The 17576-nt window shown below is 41.8% G+C and overlaps 1 protein-coding gene across 5 annotated transcripts in view; it reads right to left on the bottom strand.

The window, feature by feature from the left end:
* pfkfb2.L (6-phosphofructo-2-kinase/fructose-2,6-biphosphatase 2 L homeolog) overlaps positions 1–4574 on the bottom strand; it is a 55228-nt gene extending 50654 nt beyond the window's left edge. For 2 of the 5 annotated variants that reach the window (XM_018246565.2, XM_041582049.1), the window contains exons 1-3: positions 4188–4350; positions 3946–4023; positions 698–802 (exon numbers count right to left, since the gene is read on the bottom strand). In XM_018246565.2, coding sequence (XP_018102054.1) covers positions 698–779 — 82 coding nt within the window. In that variant the 5' untranslated portion in view covers positions 780–802; positions 3946–4023; positions 4188–4350. Of the gene's footprint in view, positions 1–697; positions 803–3945; positions 4024–4187 lie in introns of all 5 variants that reach the window. The other 3 variants (XM_041582048.1, XM_018246566.2, XM_018246564.2) reach the window with 3 other exon arrangements.
* Between the last annotated feature and the right edge of the window lie 13002 nt (positions 4575–17576).

Raw genomic sequence — 17576 nt, 5'->3', positions numbered from 1 at the left:
CGCCGGCCTTCCACTTCATCAGTCGGAGACACTTACATCACTTCCGTGTTTGCGTACACAGCACTCCCGGAAGCTCTACTCACCAGCACCGCAGCATTGCCTACCTAACCCGCTACGCAAGAGGTAACAGCTTGGCCCCCAAATGGCTGCACGCAATAGGCCCTCCTTAACTAACCTTGTAGAGGGGAATGTTTGGACTTCCAGCAATTGAGGTAAGCCTGAGAGAGAAGCGACCCCCCTCCTGCTGGGAACTTACAAAGTCTTGAACCTTGTCTTCTGTTTCCATCCATCGGCCTCTGGACAGGACAAAAAAAGACGAGGGAGTGGGGGTGTGGCTCTCATTTTAACTTGTAAGGGTGAGGTCCTGCCCATTGGCCCAGAGGGAGATAAACCCATTGGTGAATGCTGGCCAGGGGTGACTAGGAAAGTTAAAATTACGGATTATTAATGATTATAGTAGCTTACCCCATACCCTAGTCCAGTGCTCCTGTTAGCAGAAAACTACTGGCCCAAGGTACTTCTGTATGAGCACCACATGGCAGGCCTCTCTTCCAATTCTTTTGATGACCAAGGCCAGCACAAGTGCAGTTAAGTTAAAAGGCAAATGTCTGTGAATTTATACTCTAGTCTGTCTGGTCGTATCACTAACAGATCAAATTATTATATTCAGCCTCACAAACTGCATTAGGTGACTCACAGCATTTCTTCTCTGTGTTCCTGGCTAAAGGTTTGACACCACTGCTGCACTGTCCTGGCTCAGAATTCTTCATTTCAGACATTTTACTCAGTAGCCCTCAAGTGGCTGTAAAACAAAAACAATCACAGTGAAGAAAAAAAAAAAAACACACACACACACACACACACACACACACACACACACACACACACACGCAACACTGTTTACACAAACAGCACTGTTATTACATAGTAATCTATTGAGGTTTAGATATCTGAAGGGATTATAGCGAAGATTATGTTTGGAGGAATATGCTTTATATAAGGAATGAGCTTAGTTTTGAGGGATTGACCTTGCAAACATGAATTTGTTTTTTTACTATTAAATGGGTAGGAAGCAAACACAAATCATACAAAAATTGTATGTGGCGTTCAAAAATATAAAAATCTGAAGATACAAAATTCAAATTAGTGCTTTTGGCATTGCTTTGTCCAGATCATTCAATGCAAAAGGCAGATGATTTGACATATCACACATCTGAGGGCTGAAGTACACAAATTATGATGCCATGCAAATAGATTTGCGGAGCTTTTGAGCAGACTGGGGCCATACAAATATCACAGAGTGCCATAACTAGCTAATGGAGCTTCAGTTGAACAGCCCTATTCTGGATCAACTATGAGCTAATTAGGATAAGTAGGTATGAGTGAAGAAGCGCTGAATTTTGGATTATGTGAATTCAGTCTTAATAACCAGGTTACTATGCTCTTAATCCTTTGCCTGTCAACGGCATAGGTGTTAAATCATTGGCATACAAAGTGAAAGACTATCAACAATGTAGAACCTACTTTCTAGGTTTAAGGTAAGCAATTTTCTTTTTATGAAGTGCTCTTAACCTGGTCTCACAGGGAAAGGGTTAAAGAACAACTACTGCTATAGTAGGTCACATTAAAGGGGTTGTTCACCTTTGAGTTAACTTTTAGTATAATGTAGAGATATTCGGGCCAATTTGCAATTGGTTTTCACTTTTTATTATTTGTAGTTTGAGTTATTTGGCTTTATATTCGGCAGCTCTCCAGTTTGCAATGTTTAGCTGCCTGGTTACTAGGATTCAAATTTCCCTAGTAACCATGCATTGATTTTAATAAAAGAGACTGGAATATGAATATAGGAGAGGGTGTGAATAGAAAGAGGAATAATAAACAGTAGCAATAACAATAAATTAGTAGCCGTATGCCCCCCCCCCTTTGAAACCTGCAAAGAGTCAGAAGCAAAATGCAAATAATAAATATTAGAAGTTACTCTAAAGGTGAACCACCTCTTTGAAATGAACTTTTACCATGATGTAGACATTGACATTCTGAGATAATTTGCAATTGGCTTTAATTTTTATGTTTTTTCAGTTATTTAGCTTTTTGTTCAGCAGCCCTCCAGTTTGATATGCAGCAGCTTGCTGGTTGCTATGGTCTTATATATCCTAGCAACCAGGCAGTGGTTTGAACAAGTGATGGAATATAGGAAAGGCCTGAATACAAAAATATGCAATAAAAAGTAAATTAACAAATTAACTATAGCCTCACAAAGCAATAGTTTTTTTTGTTTATGCAGTGAGAAGAAGAAAGTAAATACACCAAAGTATGCTGAATTGAAGAAAATCCTACCACCACTAGATGTTAAAAGTAGGTACATGTAGTGGAAGGCCTTCCCTTAGAAACTCTTCTATCAAGCAAAGTTGGGTTGACTTTATATTAAAGGACAAGGAAAGCCTGTATGCCATAGTTTCCATATATGAAACATACCTCTTATTGCTCAATCGCTACATTATTTTCTTTCAGTATTGCTGCCTTCACTTGATAGCCGCTTGCGTAATTTCCACCGCTCTATAACAACCACTATGTTTTTTTGTCTATTTTTTTGTCTAGTTCCTTCCTGAGCGGTTGCTATGGCACCCAGAAACTAATAATTTGATTAGGGGTGTTACATTGGAAGGTGGGCAACCGCGCAGTGTTTAAATCTGCCTGAAGAAGATTGTTGCTGCACATGCTCCGGTTCCCTGTAGGGTAGACTGCACAGAATTGCAGTTTTGATCTTAAAGGAAAACTATACCCCCAAAATGAACACTTAAGCAACAGATAGTTCATATCATATTAAGTGGCATATTAAAGAATCTTACCAAACTGGAATATATATTTAAGTAAATATTGCCCTTTTACATCTCTTGCCTTGAGCCACCATTTCGTGATGGTCTCTGTGCTGTCTCAGAGATCACCTGACCAGAAATACTACAACTCTAACTGTAACAGGAAGAAGTGTGGAAGCAAACGACACAACTCTGTCTGTTAATTGGCTCATGTGACATAACATGTATGGTTTGTTGGTATGTTTGTGAGTACAGTGAATCCTACGATCCCAGGGGGCGGCCCTTATTTTTTTAAAATGGCAATTTTCTATTTATGATTACCCAATGGCACATACTACTAGAAAAGTATATTGTTATGTTAATGGTTTATTTACATGAAGCAGGATTTTACATATGAGTTGTTTTATGCAATATCTTTTTATAGAGACCTACATTGTTTGGGGGGTATAGTTTTCCTTTAATAAAGCCTGGTGCTGCATGGGTAAATACGTTTTAAGAAAGAATTTTCTGGTACACCAAAGAGAATATGAATTAAGGCAAGTGACTTGCACTAAATAATTTAAGATGAGATAAGTTGATTGGGCTTTCCTTGTCCTTTAATACTACTGGAATCAAAATAAGGTGTTGAAGAGGCTGATGCCCAGATACCTTTGTAGTTTTCTACTGTTATTTTAGTTTTCTAACAAAGTAACATCTAATAAATTAGGGTAAAAAAAGAAACAACCATACAGTTCAAACTTTTGTTTTAAATAAAACCTTCCTAATTGCTTGCTGATCCAGAAGGTAAAAACCCCTTATAAAACCTTTCCAATTAGCCTCCTGACTAAAAGATGGCAATTGAAGCAGTTCGGATCAACTTGTCACAAAAAGCTAGAGTCTGAAATAAACATAGCTGGTTGTTCGCTTTTACATATCCATTTCATTGGTAAACAAAATTTAAAGGGAAAGGCTTCACCTGAATAGGTGAATAAATGCCATAATTAATACTTTTGTATATAAAGTCTTTTAGCGAAAAAATACTTTTATAGTAAATATATGTCTCTGGCCTATCCAAAAACAAATAATTTACCCTCTGGCCCGTTCCAGCTACCTCGCTTACATATAAACTAAGGGAACGCATATATGTTACCTAAGCCAATAAAAGTACAGGGCGTGTGTACTTCCTGCTACACTGCGAACCTGCATTTGTTAAGTGTTGTCAGGTGATCTGTAAGCAAACACACAGGCCAGCATTAAATCGTGGTTCACGCCACTGCAAAGCTATGATACGGAGACAAACGTGCAGAAAAATGTGTAAATCTGCGTGCGCTTAATCTTTGCTCTAGATCTATATAAAAACAGATGTGGCGATAAAGCGACTCATATACTTACCGCCCAACAGCCCCGCTTTTCTTAGCACAGCCTGTAGTCACAGATCACTCTGTAAACGTCCCACAGCACCTTGGATCCTGCCGGACAGCTAATACAGAGGTCACAAGTCTCATCTCGCGTGACTGTGACGTCGCGGCCCTAAGCCGCCCCTGTGGAGGGAAAACGTAGTGATTGAGTATTTCTCAGCTTGCAGAGTCTACATTTAACTGGAATAAAAAAATATATTTTTTCCGGGTTGGTTGCCAATCCGTACTTGTTGCCCTCCTCTCCCAATACTGGCCACAACTAAATAGTTTATTGTGTTATCTGCTCACTAGAGCGCAACTTAATCTCTTGAGCCAGAGCCGGACTGGAAGTAAAAAGCAGACCTGGCAAAAAATTCAAAGCAGCCCAGTGTAGACCAGTGTACTGGTCTTTTACTTATACACAGGTATATTATATTTTATATATAGATATAGATATATATATATACACATACATACACACACATACAGGGCCGCCAATGCAATTAGAAATACGCCGTACGCCCACCCTGGTTACCTAGCCCCGCCCACTCCACATCACAGTTAAAAGACCACACAGACATCAGTGCTAAAAAAGTAACCCCCCACACACACAAGTTAAAAAAGCTATTGATGGTCAGGGCCCTCTTATAAGTTTAAAAATAAAAACATTGGCGCTAGGGCCCCCCATAAAAGTCTTTTTTTAAAAAAAGCACTGGTGCCAGGGCCCCCCTTACAAGTAAAAAAAAATTGGGGCCCCAAAATAAAATTTTTAAAAAAACATTGGCGCCAGGGCCCCCTTACAAGTTAAAAAAAAATTGGGGCCCCAAAAAAATATTTTTTAAAAAAACATTGGCGCCAGGGCCCCCCTTACAAGTATAAAAAATTGGGGCCCCAAAAAATATTTTTTAAAAAAACATTGGCGCCAGGGCCCCCCTTACAAGTTAAAAAAAAATTGGTGCCCCAAAATATTTTTTCTTTAAAAAAACATTGGCACCAGGGCCCCCCTTACAAGTTAAAAAAAATTGGGGCCCCAAAAAATATTTTTTAAAAAACCATTGTTGGCAGGGGTCTATAGAATATTAAAATAATACATTGGTGGCCTGGGGATTAAAAAAAAATAACACACACAAATTGGTGTTCAGTAGAATTGAATTCATGGCTTCAGGACTTCAACTTCGCCTCCTTTCATGACTTTGGGTCTTTTCGCCGCTTCAGGACTTCAATTTCGGCTGTTTTTGTGACTTCGGGTCTTTTCGCCGCTTTAGGACTTCAATTTCGGTTGTTTTCGTGATTTTCGCTGCTTCGGTTCTTCGGCACTTTCGGCTGTTCAGGCTGGCTGCAGATCTTTGGCGCTTGCAAGGGGGGCCCGGCTCTTTCAAAACTACAGCACTGCCGGGCCCCCCTTGATACCCGGGCCACTTGTCCCCCCTGATGGCGGCCCTGTATATACATACACATACACTGGGTTAGAACTGCAATAAATTATATGGTCAAAGACCAACCCCTCCGTTATGTCTAATATCCTTATCATTTACTTATCATTTACAGTAGGGGGTACATTATCCCTTATAATACATGAGTGAAGTGTAATTTTTAATTAATGTTATTACGTGCAAATTCTCAGCCTTCAAAAGGGCACTCAAAATTAATAAAAACAACAGTACTTACATACTAATGTGGGTTCTAAAATGTATCAGTGCAGTTGCCTGTTGAAATCAATCAACAGTTTAAAATTAAAGTGAAGATCTAAGTGGCTGTTATGGGAAACTGCTCTGGAGCAAATTATCATTAGTAAGCAAATTAGTCCCAGTTTATTTATAAAAGGCAAGGTGCCAGAGGCAATTCCAATAATAAGGTATGTGCATAATTTCATAAATCATACAGAATGATTCATTAAAAAAATCAACTGGTCATTATTCGTGTTTTTTTTAGTTATATAGTTTTCTGTTCAGCAGCTATCTGGTTGCTAGGGTCCTATTTAGCCTAGAAACCAGGCAGTGGCTCAAATGAGAGACTACGAATAGGGATGTAGCGAACGTCGGAAAAAAAGTTCGCGAACATATTCGCGAACTTGCGTCAAAAATGCGAACGGTTCGCGAACGTCGCGAACCCCATAGACTTCAATGGGAAGGCGAATTTTAAAAGCTAGAAAAGACATTTCTGGCCAGAAAAATGATTTTAAAGTTGTTTAAAGGGTGCAACGACCTGGACAGTGGCATGCCAGAGGGGGATCAAGGGCAAAAATGTATCTGAAAAATCCATTGTTGACACAGCGCTGCGTTTTGTGCTGTAAAGGGCAGAAATCACACTACATTTCTAAACTTGTGTAATAAACTGCTTTAAAACGTCCGGCGTCTACATGCCAATCAAGTCGTGTAAAGGTTACAGCCTGTTCACACGCAAAGACGAAACGCGGCGCTTACTGCAACGCAAAAAAACGCAAAGAGCTTTAATGAATGATACCGTCAAGTGAGCAAATAATAGTTGTTAATTACTAGTTGAGCTTGTCACCTCCAGGATGTTCGTCCTGTTGGTGGCAATATTTCTGTAGTGGTGTGTTTAGCAGTCACCGTGCTTGTGCGCACGTGCACGGTCAGGCAGAGGTAATTCAATGTACAGTGAAGCGAACCAAAAAACACAGATTCTGCAGATAATTTTTTTTTGTCACAGCCACTGCAGCACAGAGGCCAGAAAAAATATGCCATATAAATGCTGAAAATATTCCTTTTTTTTGTCACAGCCACTGAAGCACAGAGGCCAGAAACAATATGCCATATAAATGCTGAAAATATTCCTTTTTTTTTTTGTCACAGCCACTGAAGCACAGAGGCCAGAAAAAATATGCCATATAAATGCTAACAATAGAATTTTTTTTTGTCGCAGCCACTGAAGCACAGAGGCCAGAAAAAATATGCCATATAAATGCAAACAATATAAATTTTTTTTGTCGCAGCCACTGAAGCACAGAGGCCAGAAAAAATATGCCATATAAATGCTAACAATAGAAATTTTTTTTTGTCGCAGCCACTGCAGCACAGAGGCCAGAAAAAATATGCCATATAAATGCTGAAAATATTATTTTTTTTTTGTTGCAGCCACTGCAGCACAGAGGCCAGAAAAAATATGCCATATAAATGCTGAAAATATTCCTTTTTTTTGTCGCAGCCACTGAAGCACAGAGGCCAGAAACAATATGCCATATAAATGCTGAAAATATTCCTTTTTTTTGTCACAGCCACTGAAGCACAGAGGCCAGAAACAATATGCCATATAAATGCTGAAAATATTCATTTTTTTTTGTCACAGCCACTGCAGCACAGAGGCCAGAAAAAATATGCCATATAAATGCTGAAAATATTCTTTTTTTTTTGTCACAGCCACTGAAGCACAGAGGCCAGAAAAAATATGCCATATAAATGCTGAAAATATTCCTTTTTTTTTGTCACAGCCACTGAAGCACAGAGGCCAGAAACAATATGCCATATAAATGCTGAAAATATTCCTTTTTTTTGTCACAGCCACTGAAGCACAGAGGCCAGAAACAATATGCCATATAAATGCTGAAAATATTCATTTTTTTTTGTCACAGCCACTGAAGCACAGAGGCCAGAAACAATATGCCATATAAATGCTGAAAATATTAATTTTTTTTTTGTCGCAGCCACTGCAGCACAGAGGCCAGAAAAAATATGCCATATAAATGCTGAAAATATTCCTTTTTTTTTTGTCACAGCCACTGCAGCACAGAGGCCAGAAACAATATGCCATATAAATGCTGAAAATATTCATTTTTTTTTGTCACAGCCACTGCAGCACAGAGGCCAGAAAAAATATGCCATATAAATGCTGAAAATATTCTTTTTTTTTTGTCGCAGCCACTGAAGCACAGAGACCAGAAAAAATATGCCATATAAATGCTGAAAATATTCCTTTTTTTTTTGTCACAGCCACTGAAGCACAGAGGCCAGAAACAATATGCCATATAAATGCTGAAAATATTCCTTTTTTTTGTCACAGCCACTGAAGCACAGAGGCCAGAAACAATATGCCATATAAATGCTGAAAATATTCATTTTTTTTTGTCACAGCCACTGAAGCACAGAGGCCAGAAACAATATGCCATATAAATGCTGAAAATATTAATTTTTTTTGTCACAGCCACTGCAGCACAGAGGCCAGAAAAAATATGCCATATAAATGCTGAAAATATTCCTTTTTTTTTTGTCACAGCCACTGAAGCACAGAGGCCAGAAACAATATGCCATATAAATGCTGAAAATATTCATTTTTTTTTGTCACAGCCACTGCAGCACAGAGGCCAGAAAAAATATGCCATATAAATGCTGAAAATATTCTTTTTTTTTTGTCGCAGCCACTGCAGCACAGAGGCCAGAAAAAATATGCCATATAAATGCTGAAAATATTCCTTTTTTTTGTCACAGCCACTGAAGCACAGAGGCCAGAAACAATATGCCATATAAATGCTGAAAATATTCCTTTTTTTTGTCACAGCCACTGAAGCACAGAGGCCAGAAACAATATGCCATATAAATGCTGAAAATATTCCTTTTTTTTGTCACAGCCACTGAAGCACAGAGGCCAGAAACAATATGCCATATAAATGCTGAAAATATTCATTTTTTTTTGTCGCAGCCACTGCAGCACAGAGGCCAGAAACAATATGCCATATAAATGCTGAAAATATTCATTTTTTTTTTTTGTCACAGCCACTGAAGCACAGAGGCCAGAAAAACTCAGGATTTACCTGGATTCAAATTAAACCAGTAGGGTTTGCACCCTAGTTTGTAACGGTGGTGGAGGGAGGAGGACGCTAAAGGACAGCTGTGTGTGGAGTCATGAGGCGTGCAGAGAAGGACAGCTGCATGGGGAGTCAGAATCAGAAACTCAGAACAAGTCTTCCGGCGTGCAGTAACCCTCCGAGATCCACCCCTCATTCATTTTAATAAAGGTCAGGTAATCCACACTTTTGTGACCTAGGCGAGTTCTCTTCTCAGTTACAATCCCTCCTGCTGCACTGAAGGTCCTTTCTGAGAGGACACTTGAGGCGGGGCAAGACAAGAGGTTCATGGCAAATTGTGACAGCTCTGGCCACAGATCAAGCCTGCGCACCCAGTAGTCCAGGGGTTCATCGCTCCTCAGAGTGTCGATATCTGCAGTTAATGCCAGGTAGTCCGCTACCTGCCGGTCGAGGCGTTCTTTGAGGGTGGATCCAGAAGGGTTCTGCCGCTGCCTTGGACAAAAAAACATTTGCATGTCTGACGTTACAGAGTGGCCAAAGTGCTTTGTCCTTGCAGGTGCGCTCGTGGCAGGATTACTGGCACCTCTGCCCCTGGAATGTTGATGAGTTCCTGAAGTGACATCACCCTTAAAGTGATACTGACACTAAAAAATTTATTTTAGCATATGAATGTACATTAAATGTTACCTATAGGTCATGTTGATCATTTTTTGTTGAGAGGTTTGTTTTTGTAAATAATTGTTAGTTGAAGTTCCTAAGCCTGACTCTCTGACACTCTGACTTTGCCAACCTGACTGTCCCATCTCAGCCTGTTAGTTACAGTTGCTAATGCTAACAGACTCCTGCTGCACAAATATGGCAGCCCCCTCATACAGGAACATCGGGGATCAGACAGGTAATGTAAAAGGATCATGCAAATACTTTATGGCAAAGTTAGAAGTAGCTTGCAAAGACAATATTATAATAGATGTAAAAAAAAGTTTAATTTCAGGTGTCAGTATCTCTTTAAAAGCATTGTACAACATGTTTTGCAGGCTGGTTTGTAAATGCAGCATCCTTTCAGACTTGTGGTATGTTGGTAACATTTCTGCCACTTTATGCTTGTACCGAGGGTCTAGTAGAGTCGCGACCCAGTACAGGTCCTTCTCCTTAAGCCTCTTGATACGGGGGTCCTTCAACAGGCATGACAGCATGAAAGACCCCATTCTCACAAGGTTGGATGCAGAGGTATCCATCTCCGCTTCCTCGTTATCAAGGACTGCATCATCCACGGTCTCCTCCCCCCAGCCACGTACAAGACCAGGGGTCCCCAAAAGGTCACCACTAGCCCCCTGGGAAGCCTGCTCCTGTTGGTCCTCCTCCTCCACAAAGCCACCTTCCTCCTCTGACTCCACTTCTGACACCTCTCCCTGCGTTGCAGCAGGTGCCTGGGTTCGTTCTGGTGATTCCGACCAGAAATCGTGCGCTTCCTGCTCCTCGTCACGCTGGTCTACAGCCTCATCTGTCACTCGTCGCACGGCACGCTCCAGGAAGAAAGCAAAGGGTATTAGGTCGCTGATGGTGCCTTCGGTGCGACTGACCATATTTGTAACCTCTTCAAAAGGGCGCATGAGCCTGCAGGCATCGCGCATAAGCACCCAGTAACGGGGTAAAAAAATCCCCAGCTCTGCAGATCCAGTCCTACCACCCAGTTCAAACAGGTATTCGTTGACGGCTCTTTGTTGTTGTAGCAGACGTTCCAACATGAGGAGCGTTGAATTCCAGCGAGTCTGGCTGTCGCAAATCAAACGCCTGACTGGCATGTTGTACCGCTGCTGAATGTCAGCAAGGCGTGCCATGGCTGTGTAGGACCGTCTGAAATGGGCCGACACCTTCCTGGACTGCCTGAGAACGTCCTGGAATCCTGGGTACTTCGAGACAAAACGTTGGACTATTAAATTCAGAACATGTGCCATGTAGGGCACATGTGTTAAATTGCCCAGTCTCAGTGCTGCCAACAGATTGCTTCCGTTGTCACACACCACTTTTCCGATCTTCAGTTGGTGTGGGGTCAGCCACCGATCGGCCTGTGACTGCAGAGATGACAGGAGTACAGATCCGGTATGGTTTCTGCTTTCCAGGCACGTCATCCCCAAGACAGCATGACAACGGCGTACCTGGCACGTCGAATAGCCTAGGGGGAGCTGGGGGTGCACAGGTGTGGAGGAGGAGGACCCAGCAGCAGAGGACGAAGAAGAGGAAGAAGACGAGGTAGAGAGCGAAGGAGGAGTAGAGGTGGTGGCAGAACCGCGTGCAATCCGTGGCGGTGACACCAACTCCACTGTTGTTGTTGAGCCACACATTCCCTGCTTCCCAGCCATTACCAAGTTCACCCAGTGGGCAGTGTAGGTGACATACCTGCCCTGACCATGCTTGGAGGACCATGCGTCAGTAGTCATATGGACCTTTGGCCAAACACTAAGTGACAGAGATGCGGTGACTTGGCTCTGCACATGGTGGTACAGGTGTGGTATTCCCTTTTTTGAAAAAAAATTGCGGCTGGGTACCTTCCACTGCGGTGTCCCAATTGCTACAAATTTGCGGAAGGCCTCAGAGTCCACCAGCTGGTATGGTAAAAGCTGGCGGGCTAAGAGTGCGGACAAGCCAGCTGTCAGACGCCGGGCAAGGGGGTGACTCGCAGACATTGGCTTCTTACGCTCAAACATGGCCCTCACAGAAACTTGGCTGGGGGCAGATGACTGGGAATGGGAACTGGTGGTCAAGGTGGAAGGCGGAGTGGAGGGTGGTTCAGACGGGTCAAGGACAGCAGAGGTAGAGCAGTAAGATGCTGGACCAGAAGGAGGGTGGCTTTTAGTTTGCCTGTTGCCTTTGAGGTGTTGCTCCCAAAGTGCTTTGTGCTTGCCGTTCATTGTGCCTTCGCATAGAAGTTGTACCTATGTGGCTGTTGGGCTTCCCAAGACTCAGTTTCTGACTGCACTCATTGCAAATTACAACGCTTTTGTCAGAGGCACACGCATTAAAAAAATCCCACACTGCTGACCTTTTTGAGGCTGGCAATCTGGCGTTAACAGTAGAAGTCGGCGGCGTTGGCGGCAATGGCGGGTGCGTTGGCCGGCTGACCACAGGTGCCGATACATGTTGTTGCCCTACTGTTCCCTGCGAGCTGTCCTCCCTGCTTCTTCTAAGTCTTATTCTCCTCCTGCCTCTCTGACTCTCCGTCTCTCCATCTGAACTATCCTCCTCTTGCTCTCTTCTACTGGGCACCCACAAAACATCAATCTCCTCATCCTCATTCTCCTCAGATGCATCAATTTCTTCTGACAGCTCACAGAAGGAAGCAGCAGCGGGGACCTCCTCATCACTCATTATGTCCATCTCTGTTGTGTTCTCTGCCAGAATTAAATCTGGTGTAACGTCCTCATCTCCTTCATCTTCTTCTGCCAATAATGGTTGCGCATCACTCAGTTCAAGAAACTCATGTGAAAATAACTCCTCTGACTCCAGTGAAGAAGGGGCGCCGGTGGTGGAGGAAGTGTTACGTGGGGTGGCCATAGCAGTGGAGGATGAGGATGTTGTGGTAAAGTTAGAAACGGTAGAGGATGGGGTGTGCTGTGTAAGCCAGTCAACTACCTCTTCAGCATTTTGGGAGTTCAGGGTCATTGCCTTTTTAAAACTGGGCAATTTCCTAGGGCCACAGGATAGCATAGCAGCACGGCCCCTAGTGCCTCTGCGTGGCAGCCTGCCTTTGCCTGCCATTATTTTTAAAACAACAACAACAACTCAGGTGGTGTTTCTGGAGACGGTATTATTATTGATATTTAGACAGAATGTGAACAAGCTCACACAGCTAGATGGGAGTTGTTTGAAAATGAAGATGAAGATCACACTGGGCAAACAAGGCCTACAAGGTCAACGTATACACTTCTACAGCAGTGGATACGGAATATATTATTGCTGCCTGAAAAACGTCACTCGGGTGGTGTTTCTGGAGACGGTATTATTATTGATATTTAGACAGAATGTGAACAAGCTCACACAGCTAGATGGGAGTTGTTTGAAAATGAAGATGAAGAACACACTGGGCAAACAAGGCCTACAAGGTCAACGTATACACTTCTACAGCAGTGGATACGGAATATATTATTGCTGCCTGAAAAACGTCACTCGGGTGGTGTTTCTAGAGACGGTATTATTATTGATATTTAGACAGAATGTGAACAAGCTCACACAGCTAGATGGGAGTTGTTTGAAGATGAAGAACACACTGGGCAAACAAGGCCTACAAGGTCAACGTATACACTACTACAGCAGTGGATACGGAATATATTATTGCTGCTTGAAAAACGTCACTCAGGTGGTGTTTCTGGAGACGGTATTATTATTGATATTTAGACAGAATGTGAAAAAGCTCACACAGCTAGATGGCCGTTGTTTGAAAATGAAGAACACACTGGGCAAACAATGCCTACAAGGTCAACGTATACACTACTACAGCAGTGGATACGGAATATATTATTGCTGCTTGAAAAACGTCACTCAGGCGGTGTTTCTGGAGACTGTATTATTATTGATATTTAGACAGAATGTGAACAAGCTCACACAGCTAGATGGCCGTTGTTTGAAAATGAAGAACACACTGGGCAAACAATGCCTACAAGGTCAACGTATACACTACTACAGCAGTGGATACGGAATATATTATTGCTGCCTGAAAAACGTCACTCGGGTGGTGTTTCTGGAGACGGTATTATTATTGATATTTAGACAGAATGTGAACAAGCTCACACAGCTAGATGGTTGTTGTTTGAAGAACACACTGGGCAAATAATGCCTGCAAGTGCACTATTATTGGTGCACTACTATGAAGAACAGCAACAGCACTGTACACGTTAAAGAACAGTAAGATAAGTAAAAGAAAAAAAAATATATGTATATTAAAAAAAATTTCTTGGGTTGCTGCTGCTGAACTACTAGGAGCAGCACAGCAGCACACCAGTCCCACTCCCCAACACAGCTAGACTAATAGCACTGGGCTGTTAAAGTAGCAAAGTAAAACAACAAAAAAGAAAATAAAAGCAGTCCTTACAAGGACTATTGGGTTATTACAGCAGTCAGCAGATGAGATCAGAAGAGATCAGTGCCCACAGCAGGCAGCTACATACAGAGCACTGCAGTAGAAGGTAGATTACTAGCCAGCAAAGCTACCTAAACTAAAATGTCCCTCAAATCCCTGCAGACTTCTGTCCCTCCAATACAGAGCAGTATCAAGTAGATTACTAGCCAGCAAACTTACTATCAACTGTCCCTCAAAGAAATCAGTGAAATCAGTAACAGCTCTCTCCCTACACTAGCTCTTGCAAGCACACACAGGCAGAATGAAAAAACGCTGCAGGGCTTCAGTTTATATATGGAAGGGGAGTGGTCCAGGGGGTGTGGGGGTGGTCCAGGAGGGAGAGTTTCCTGATTGGCTGCCATGGTCTGGGGTGAGAGGTCAAAAAAAAGCGCCAGGTAAGGCGAACCCAAAATGGCGAACGTCGCGCGACATTCGCGAACATTCGGCGAGCGCGAACAGTCGATGTTCGCGCGAACAGTCGATGTTCGCGCGAACAGTCCGCGACATCCCTAACTACGAATAGCAATACATGAGTTACTGAATAACAATAAATTTTGGACATAGGTGCTGATCTGCTCACTGGTCACCAGCAGCAGGCTTGCATGCTTAATTTGTATTAAAAAATTGGGGCGGGTTTTGAAAGTCCAAACCCGTGGCAACTTTAAAAACTAGCCCAAATCCGCACATTGGCGGGTTTGGACTTTTAAAACCCGCCACTAATTTCTAAAAACTAGCCCAACTTGGCTAGAAACCCACCAACCTGGCAACCCTTACTTGAGGTAACCTAATATTGCTTAATACCACTTTTGATAGAAAAAAAAATTCAGCTTCTATAAAAAGCATGAATACAATACATTTAACTCTAAAATCTTGTTTGATAGTCTTACTGGAGGAACTCAGGGTGCTGGGACAGCTCATGTACCACGTCTTCTCTAAGTTACAATTATTCACTCCAAGCCACCTGTTCATCTAGAAATATCTGTAGTACATCTCCTTGTCATCACTTATGAATGAGTGTTACTTCTAAAGAGAAGATTAACTTTTGTTGTAGAGGCAGGTCTGTGCAGCTCTTATGCAATACCTAAGTTACATAGTTACATAGTTAAATTGGGTTGAAAAAAGACAAAGTCCATCAAGTTCAACCCCTCCAAATGAAAACCCAGCATCCATACACACACCCCTCCCTACTTTTAATTAAAATTCTATATACCCATACCTATACTAACTATAGAGTTTAGTATCACAATAGCCTTTGATATTATGTCTGTCCAAAAAATCATCCAAGCCATTCTTAAAGGCATTAACTGAATCAGCCATCACAACATCACCCGGCAGTGCATTCCACAACCTCACTGTCCTGACTGTGAAGAACCCTCTACGTTGCTTCAAATGAAAGTTCTTTTCTTCTAGTCTAAAGGGGTGGCCTCTGGTACGGTGATCCACTTTATGGGTAAAAAGGTCCCCTGCCATTTGTCTATAATGTCCTCTAATGTACTTGTAAAGTGTAATCATGTCCCCTCGCAAGCGCCTTTTTTCCAGAGAAAACAACCCCAACCTTGACAGTCTACCCTCATAATTTAAGTCTTACATCCCTCTAACCAATTTAGTTGCACGTCTCTGCACTCTCTCCAGCTCATTTATATCCCTCTTAAGGACTGGAGTCCAAAACTGAACTGCATACTCCAGATGAGGCCTTACAAGGGACCTATAAAGAGGCATAATTATGTTTTCATCCCTTGAGTTAATGCCCTTTTTTATGCAAGACAGAACTTTATTTGCTTTAGTAGTCACAGAATGACACTGCCCAGAATTAGACAACGTGTTATCTACAAAGACCCCTAGATCCTTTTCATTTAAGGAAACTCCCAACACATTGCCATTTAGTGTATAACTTGCATTTATATTATTTTTGCCAAAGTGCATAACCTTGCATTTATCAACGTTGAACCTCATTTTCCAGTTTGCTGCCCAGTTTTCCAGTTTAGACAGATCACTTTGCAAAGTGGCAGCATCCTGCAAGGAACCTGTAGTTCTGCACAATTTAGTATCATCTGCAAAAATAGAAACAGTACTTTCAATGCCCACCTCCAGGTCATTAATAAACAAGTTGAAAAGCAAGGGACCTAGTACAAAGCCCTGCGGTACTCCACTAACAACACTGGTCCAATTAGAAAATGTTCCATTTACCACCACTCTTTGTAGTCTATCTTTTAGCCAGTTCTCTATCCAGGTACAAATGCTATGTTCCAGGCCAACATTCCTTAATTTAACCAGTAACCTTTTGTGTGGCACTGTATCAAATGCTTTAGCAAAGTCTAAGTAAATCACATCCACTGCCATCCCAGAATCGAGGTCTCTACTTACATTCTCGTAAAAAGAAATTAAGTTAGTCTGGCAAGATCTATTACGCATAAAACCATGCTGGCACAAACTCATAGTATTATGATTTGCTATGAAGTCCAGTATCTTATCCTTTATTAACCCTTCGAAAAGCTTTCCTAATACTGACGTCAGACTAACTGGCCTATAGTTTTGAGGCTGAGAACGGGATCCTTTTTTGAATAGAGGCACCACATTAGCAATTCGCCAGTCTCTCGGCACTATGCCAGATCTCAATGAATCCTGAAAAATTAAGTAAAGAGGTTTGGCAATCACAGAGCTAAGCTCGCTAATTACCCTGGGATGAATACCATCTGGCCCTGGACCTTTGTTAATCTTAACATGTTCAAGTCTTTTTTGAATTTCTTCATGTGTGAACCATGCATCATTAGTTGTATTACTAGAATTGGAAGTGTTAAGAAGGAAACCTTCACTTATTGGTTCTTCATTTGTGTAGACAGATGAAAAATACGAGTTCAGAATCTGCGCTTTTATTTTGTTTTCATCAACCAGCTGACCCCCCTCTGATAGTAAGGGTCCCACCCCTTCCTGCTTCATTTTTTTACTATTGACATATTTAAAAAATAATTTTGGATTTTTTTTACTGCTTGCTGCAATATCCTTTTCTATAGCAATTTTAGCTTGCCTTATAGCTTCTTTGCATGATTTATTGGCCTCCTTGTACCTTATAAATGTTTCGGCTGTACCAGCTAACTTGAAAGCCTTAAAAGCATGTCTTTTCTTACCCACCTCAACACCAACGCTTCTATTGAACCAAAAAGGTTTTGCTTTGCAACGACGTTCCTTGCTTACAAGTGGAATATACTGACAAGTATATTTATCAAGCAGCATTTTAAAGACTTCCCATTTTTGTTCTGTGTTTAACCCTGTGAAAAGCATTTCCCACTTAATATGTTGCAGAGATGCCCTTATACTGTCAAAGTTTGCACGTCTGAAATTTAGTGTTTTAGTTACTCCCTTATAGAATTGCTCCTGCAACAGAATCTCAAAGGAGACCATGTTATGATCACTATTCCCTAAATGCTCACCCACACAAATGTTAGAGATGAGTTCAGTATTGTTAGTTATTACAAGGTCCAAAAGAGAGTTATTCCTAGTAGGTTCTTGAACGA

Source organism: Xenopus laevis, chromosome 2L (assembly GCF_017654675.1).
Source record: "Xenopus laevis strain J_2021 chromosome 2L, Xenopus_laevis_v10.1, whole genome shotgun sequence".
Classification (NCBI taxonomy): Eukaryota; Metazoa; Chordata; class Amphibia; order Anura; family Pipidae; genus Xenopus; species Xenopus laevis.
The sequence above is the reverse complement of the archived record's forward strand: the minus strand, read 5'-3'. Positions and strand labels throughout refer to the sequence as shown.